This window comes from Triticum urartu, chromosome 4 (genome assembly GCF_003073215.2).
Source record: "Triticum urartu cultivar G1812 chromosome 4, Tu2.1, whole genome shotgun sequence".
Taxonomy (NCBI): Eukaryota; Viridiplantae; Streptophyta; class Magnoliopsida; order Poales; family Poaceae; genus Triticum; species Triticum urartu.
In genome coordinates this window covers 304,748,758-304,756,886 of record NC_053025.1, presented here as the reverse complement: position 1 = coordinate 304,756,886, position 8,129 = coordinate 304,748,758, and the positions used below count along the sequence as shown (strand labels likewise).

The following is an 8,129-nucleotide window of genomic DNA, read 5'->3' as shown; positions in this document are numbered from 1 at the left end:
TTTCAATTTAGAACCCCACGGAAGTGAATAGAAAAAAAGAAAAATACCCCTGTGATACGCCTTCCTTCTTTAGGTTTTTCCTTTTTTTAAAACTTATGTTTCTTTATTTTAGTTAGCAAAAATAGTTTTACTAAAATATAAAACTGGCTCCATAAATGGAGTTGCAAAATAACCCACTGCAACAAAAGTTTGGCACATTGATAAATTAGTTTATACTTTTATAACTTTTAAAAGGCATTTAATAATTGCTTTAGGCCACTGTTTTAATTATTTTAGGGCATTTAAACAATTTATAAAAATGTTGGATCGCATCCATAATTAGCTATGTATTATTTGCCACATGGTGGACATTTTAGTTTTCATGTTTGAATAAATAAATATTTGACTTGCATTTAAAATTTAAATTTGAGTTTGGTTTGAAACAAAGTGAGGATTAGCAACTTAATTATGATGACGTGGCATCATTAGGCATGAGATTACTATAGCATGACACTGATGGTGTTACAATGAAAAATGTCAACTTTACAACTGCTTCCCTCTAAAGAAAAAGTACTTCACCACACGATTAGCACGCACATAATGCGAAAAAATCTTTGTATTTCATCTGCTCCAAGCATAACACCATGCTACCTTCCCACCCAAAACTAGACAACCAATATCTCATCATGAAAACATGTCAACACCAACTTAAATTGCATGGTATGCTCCCAATTGTAGTCATTTCAAGTCAAACATTACACAGACTTAACTGATTCACTTCAGATGTGGACTCCCATGAACTCGACTATTCCTTATGCACCAGCATGTGCTTCAGATGCATGATTCTTGCAGTACATGCCCAAGCTTGTGCGTGCAATTGGCTCTCCAAATAACGATGCTGTCGACGACCTGAGAATTTTTACCTCAACAAAGTCACCAACCACTGGCTTACGAGCTCCATCACCTTCAGATGTATGTGGTACAGGGAGACTAGTAAACGATACCCTGTGCCCCCGGTCAGTTTTCCCAAACAGCTCTGTTTCAGGAGCTCGCTTATTGGGTCCCTCGACTAGAACTACTTGTGTGGTACCAATCTGAGAATCGTAGATCTTTCTTGTGGTCTCACGGAAGGTGTTGATCAGTTCTGCAAGTCTCCTCTGCTTAACATCATTGGGGACATCATCCTCATAATTCCGATGAGCATGGGTCTTCTCTCTCATGCTATATGCAAACATGTAAGCCATATCATATCCAACATCCCTTACAAGGCTAAGAGTGTCAGCATGGCCATCTTCTGTCTCTCCACAAAAGCCTGTTGTACATCACAAACGCACTGGTCAAATTAAGAGAAAACCCTTGTACATAAGAAAGTGCAGCATGTAAACATCTGCAGATAGCATGATGAATGAACGAAAGACAAAAAGAAGTCCTTTAATTAAAGTTACAGAACTTGAAACTCGAACGAAGTAGGATGAAATCTGTGAGAGTACTACATATATAGCCATGTAGCCTTTTGTATTTACTCCATGCTATAAGGTGTTTCTGCATATTTCCTGCACCTGTACATGTATATATACTGGCCTATGGCCCCATGGGAATACAAGTTGCATATTATTATTTCCTAACATGGTATTCACCAGCGATTTGTGCTTTAGGTTCGTGCAACTTCCAAGAGATTAGCATAGAAGCATCTCCTGAAAGAGATTATATGCCACCATAAATGATGCAAGTGGCATGTTGCAGTGCAGATGCAATAAATGAGTTACAGACTTAAGCGCAAGGCAGTGTTGTTGCCACAATTAAAATAGAAAGATATTTGCCTTGTTTAAGTACAACCTCCGTTCAAGTGTCGTGGTTTTAGTTCAAATTTTGAACTAAAACCACAACACTTAATTTGGAACAGAGGGAGTACTATTTATCTCTACTACTTAAAAAGAACGTAAGGTTCTCATTTCACCTTTCTTTCCACCACCCCTTCGTCCATCCTCCCATGTATATAATAAATCATCATAATTTACTTGCCTTTTGAACCAATTCCACTTTAACTTACTTACCAAACTTTTAATCAAAATATAAGGTAATTCACAGGTAGAATTTGATGAACATTTATTTACACAATCACATTATTATTGGCAGGTAAATCACAAGCGAACCAACCTGTGGTTGGATGGTTAATTAGGTGGACAGTGGTATTCCCAGCCCACCAGGGTTCATGTCTTGGTGCTCGCATTTGTCCTGGATTTCTTTCAGGATTTCCGGCGATGCACGTTCGGTGGGAGGAGACGTTCCCGTCGACTACGAGGCGCCTACGGTGACTTTGTAAAATCTCAAGATGATATGCCGACTAAATCTCTCGGAGGTGCTCATAGGGGTAGGGTGTGCGAGTGTGCGTTCATAGGGGTGAGTGTATGCATGTATATATGAGCGCTTGTGTCTGCACTGATGTTAAAAAAACATACTAGAATATTTATATCCTGTTGCAACGCACGGGCATTGTTCTAGTAGCAGTAAGAAGTCAAGAACTTCAATTGTCATGAATCCCAAGTTGAGCCGAGTCGAGCCAGCTCGGCTCGACTCGCTAGAGCTTGTTTCGTTAACGAGCTAGCTCGACTCGACTCGTTATTATAACGAGCTCAAATCCAAGATTGGCTCGACTTGTATAACTCGTGAGCTGGCTCGTTTAACTTGTTAAGCTCGTTAAAGATATGAACATAAAACCCTCAAATATTATTAAAATGATTATGTATATATTAAACATATATATCACTAAACAATAGTAATTTCCTTGTAACGCATGAGTCTCCTAGGCGGCTGGGCTTTCAACGGCTAGGCCTTGTGTTGTGCGCCTGGGACACAGGGTGCTGAGTGGCTGATCTTTTTTTGTATTGGGAGTGGCTGATCTTTTGTACCGAGCCTAACGAGTTACACGAGTACTCGTGAGATTGGCTCGTTTAACTTGGTCTATAAACGATCTTAAACTAAAGCTCGGCTCGACTCGTTATTTTTTGAGTTCGAGTCGATTCGAGCCGAGTCACGAGCTTGTTATGGCGCTGCTAGAAGAAGGGCGCGAGAGAGCTGGCCGGGGGCCTTTTGTCCACGACCGGGCAAGATGGAAGGGATTTCCTTCTTAATTCTTGCTTGATTAGATTGATACATCTCATCTCTTTACATAGAGAGGTTTACTTGACTCCCAAGCAAGGCTTACTTGACCCCTAAGCAAGCGACCCTTATCTCTAATTAACCCTAAGACTAACGGGCTATACCACCAGCCCAGGCCATTAGGCCCATTACGTACTCTAACACTACACCCCACCTGGACATGCAGCTTATCCTCGAGCTGCAGCCTAACCAACTTATAACCATGACTCGACGCAACACAAACCTAACACCTAAAAACAAGCCTTTTACATCTCGGCTTGTTTTATTACTCTCAACCTGAAATGGACTGGAACGATTTATTTTGGACCCCTTAACAAAAAGTGGACACCATCTGCACGTCGGCCGTGCACGTGTACAGCCACCTGGATCCCATGAACACCATCTGGACAAAAGGAGTGCATGTGTATGGCCACCTGGAAGTGGTCGCAAGAGCGACCAGCAGAGGCGCCCTCGTGGCGGCCGGCGGAATGCAGTGGTGCTACGCGGTGCGCTCCTGTCGATGACACCCTGCCTTCTCCCCGCCAGACGGCTGTTGGTCTGCACCGCACAGAGAAGAGTGGAGGGCTTGCGATGGAGAATGACGAGGAGGGGTGCGCCCCCCAACCGCTGATGTCGCAGATTTTGAGGTCGCTGCCCGCAAGGAAAACAGGATGCCCAAGATCCCCGACGCAGCGGATGAGATTGAGGTCCTTTGCGCGGCAAAGCGCAGCTGGGAGGAGCGGTAGCTGCAGCCCACGCATCTCCCGCACACGCCGACGCGCTAGGAGGCCGCGCGCAACAGCCTGCAGCCTCACCGCCGCCGACACGTGGCGAGTAGTGATCCAAGCCGGAAGCGGTGATGGCGACAGCGGGAACTTGATCTGCTGGATGGGGACGCCCTGGGGAAGCGGTAATTGCGACGACGGGAACTTGATCTGGTGGATCGGGACTCCCGTCGGCGCTGTCGATGCGGGACCGGAGCTGACCGGTGGTGGCTGCTGCAGCGAAGCGCCGGGCGCGATGGAGGCCGCCAGGAGCGGCGGCTGCCACTGTAGCCAGGGCGGGGCGGTGGATGGCAGCTGCAGCGGCCCGGCGAGCGCGACGGGGACGCCTTGCGGCAGCGGCTGCTGCGGCGGAGCGCCGAGCGCGGCGGAGGCCGCCAGGAGCGGCGGGTGCCACTGCAGCCAGGGCGGGGCGGTGGATGGCAGCTGCAGCGGCCCGGCGAGCGCGACGAAGGCCGCCTGGTGGAGCGGTTGCCACGGCAGCCACGGCGGCGCGATGGGCGGCGCAGCCGGGTGCGGCCTGTAGGACCCGGCCAAGACCAGGCGGATCTCCTGGACCGCCTGGGTTAGGTCCCGCAGCGCCCCGGACACCTCCTCCAGGGTGAGGACGGCGGGGAAGGGCGCGACAGAGGATCCCGGCGCGGGCAGGAGCGGGACGACGATCGTGGTGGTCGCCGGAGACGACGAGGTGACCGGCAGCGGAAAAGACGGGTTGGGAGGCGGTGAAGACATGATCGAACCGAAGCTAGCTGATACCAAATTGTTATGGCACTGCTAGAAGGAGGGCGCGAGAGAGCCGGCCGGGGGCCTTTTGCCCACGACCGGACAAGATGGAAAGGATTTCCTTCTTAATTCTTGCTTGATTAGATTGATACTTCTCCTCTCTTTATATAGAGAGGTTTACTTGACTCCCAAGCAAGGCTTACTTGACCCCTAAACAAGCGACCCTTATCTCTAACAAATCCTAAGACTAACGGGCTATACCGCCAGCCCAGACCATTAGGCCCATTACGTACTTTAACAGAGCTACTCGTTTAGCTTGCGAGCTTCGAGCTTTTTTTCCAGCCCTAATCCCAACAGCTTTGCAGTACTGTGTGATTCTTTGCAGCATGTTCGTCTTCCCACTATGTACAATTAAGGAAACTGAGAATAAATAACGCTCATTTTTAACAGAGGATACATTGTTAGAGTACTGAGGTACTCAGTGTGAGCTGTAACCAGATAGAAATAAATGGAGACTGTTTAAACTACTGAGGTACTCTATTCTAAGCTGTAACTAGAGGATACATAGACATGACTGACACATTTGTGGATATGGAAAACAATTTTCTCAAACCATGAGGCCTTAACATAAGATCAAAATATAGTGTGAAAAATAAAGGATGCTAATTATTACATTGGTGTTCAGGTGGTAATTAGTAATTACTGTACATTCCTAATTCGATTTCATCTGTCCTAGCCCCTAACCAAGTATTTCACATAGAAAGGAATCGAGGAGAATAAGAAGCGAGAAAGCAGCCCCTAACCACATCTCTCTCTCCAAATCAGCCACACAGGAAATATATATCCACATTGGAAGCACTTCACTTAGAAAGATTCTGATTACCAAAAAGCAGAAAACAGCTGTGTCTTACCACTTATGAAATCACTGCTTAGCCCAACATCTGGAATGACATTACGGATTTTCTGCACAAGCTCCAAATATGCTTCTCGAGTATAACCCCGTTTCATTCGTTCCAGCACCTCTGTGCTGCCTGATTGTGCAGGCAAGTGAATAAGTTTGCAAATGTTGTGCCTATCCCGCATCAAATATAGCAGCTCATCAGGAAAATCCTTTGGATGTGGAGAGGTAAACCTGAATCGCATCTCAGGGTATTCCAGAGACAACTGATCCAGGAGATCGGCAAAACGCAACCCCATATTCTTCACTTTGCACCTACTGGAAAATCCTTCGCTCAGCTGCCAGTTTTTACCAGGCTCCAACTCCTCAACTTCTGAAGTATCATTATAACTGTTTACATTCTGACCAAGAAGCATTACTTCTTTTACGCCAGCATCCCATAGCTCACCAACTTCTCGGACAACAGAAGATACTGGGCGTGACCTCTCCCTGCCTCTAGTGAAGGGAACAATGCAAAACGAGCACATATTGTTACAACCCCTCATAATTGACACGAACGCCGTAACCGAATTGTCGGAAATCCTAACTGGGGTGATGTCAGCATAAGTCTCCTCCAGTGAGAGGAGTGTGTTGATACCCTTCTGCCCATAGTCGACTTCCTGCAGCAACCTAGGCAAATCCCTGTATGCATCCGGACCACATACAACATCAACCATCTTATCAGAGTCGAGTATTTTCTCCTTCAGTCGCTCTGCCATGCACCCGAGAACAGCAATCTTAGGAGGACGCAGAGACTTCGATCTCCCTCCAGCAACATTAGCTTTCCATTGCCTTTTCAGGAACCAAAAGTAGTTGAGCCGCTGCCAAACTTTCTGCTCTGCATTGTCACGAATTGCACAGGTGTTGATAAATATTATCTCTGCGCTCTCAGGGTCAGGAACAATGTCATTGTACCCTTCTTTTTTCATGATAGACAGCACAATCTCCATATCGCTTACATTCATCTGGCACCCGTACGTTTCATGGTAGATTCGCCCCTTCCTTACTGTCGCTGTACCAGACTCTGAACTAGACAAACCACAAGAACAAAGCACGGTTATATCTCAAAATGCAGGCACAAATCATTATGAGACGTATTAACTGATCGGAGTTCACTGGAATACTGGTAGGAAAAATAATAATATAACCAGTCACATGAAACTCAATAGCTAACAAAATGGGCAATTGTCCATGCATAAGCTTCTTAATAAACACTAAAAGCAAATATTTTTCAGCACTGAGCTAGGCAAGAGTCAACATAAACTACGAGACTGCAGCCAAACATTTGCAATTAGCTCGCACTGGACCATGAATGAAATAAACAAGGAAATCTCTAGTTCCGTACAGAAACGAAAATACATTTTTAGCTAAAACAGAAAGCGTCCTAACAATAACCCAATGCAGTTTTCCTCCAAGTTTTACAGTTTACTGATGCTCTAACACAACGTCAGCCTCTCGCGCTACAAGTTGAGGGAATGAGAGGGTCACCGACTTACTCCGTCTGGGGCTCAGAGACGGCCGTGGCGGCCAGGCGGCGGACAGAGCTGCTGACGTGGCGAGGGGGCGGGGCCGGGAGCCAGCGCCGTGGGGCGGAGACGGAAAGTGGAACAGCGATAGCGCTGTAGTAGCGTACGGAGGCTAGGAGACCGAGGCCACGGCCGAGGCGGGCGGCGGTGAGGGGGGCGAGCGGCGCCGCCATCGCGGTTTGGATGGCGGGGAGAGGTGAGGAGAGAGGAGTCGGGGTAGGAGCGGCGGCGTGTCAGGGCTAGTTGGATAACAGTTTGGAATCATCTAGTCCGTCTGATGTAAGATCGGTGGTGAAAAACAATGTAATCTACTCCATCCGTTCCTAAATATAACTCTTTTTACAGATTTCAGTGTAGAACTATGTACAAATAACTACTCTTGAATACGTTATACGACTTATATTTTGAAACGAGAGAGTATTTCTTGTCTTTCTAATATTAATAAATTCAATTTTTATGAAATACCACTGCCTAACTTTATTAGTCAGTGAATAACTGATACATCATTAAACCATGATGGCGCGCATTGCCATGCCCGTTCATTTTAACTATAAAATGGTCAGAATTTTCGTAAATATGTGAAAATAAGACAAGCGCTTCACTTGTTCATTTTATTTGGAAGGACAATATAGATATTTGGAAAAAAGTTGCATGTAATATTTGTACTTTAAATCTTGAAGATGCAAAATTGATATAGACAGGGTAGTTGCTCAACCCAATACTTGATGCATTCAGATAATGTATGTGCTAGGTGGAATAAATTGGATCTTGCAAAACCATTAAATCCGACGGAAATTATTATTGAACACGTGTAGGATTGAAAGTATGTCTAGAGGGGGGGTGATTAGACTACTTGACCAAATAAAAATCTAGCATTTTTCCTATTTTAGTTCTTGACAGATTTTAGCAACTTTGGACAAGTCAAGCAATCTTAACACAATTCAAGCAAGCATGCAAAGAGTATATGAGCAGCGGAAAGTAAAGCATGTAACTTGCAAGAATGTAAACGGAAGGGTTTGGAGCATTCAAACGCAATTGGAGACA

General features: G+C 45.7%; 1 protein-coding gene across 1 annotated transcript; it reads right to left on the bottom strand.

Annotated features, from left to right (window-relative positions):
- Positions 1 to 433: 433 nt before the first annotated feature.
- On the bottom strand, positions 434 to 7,343 carry LOC125551549 (CDK5RAP1-like protein). Its single transcript, XM_048714803.1, has 3 exons — positions 7,056 to 7,343; positions 5,534 to 6,588; positions 434 to 1,291 (listed from the first exon to the last, which is right to left on the bottom strand). Exons 1-3 carry the CDS (start codon positions 7,256 to 7,258, stop codon positions 792 to 794), a joined length of 1,758 nt encoding a protein of 585 aa, XP_048570760.1. The 5' UTR covers positions 7,259 to 7,343; the 3' UTR covers positions 434 to 791.
- Positions 7,344 to 8,129: the final 786 nt, after the last annotated feature.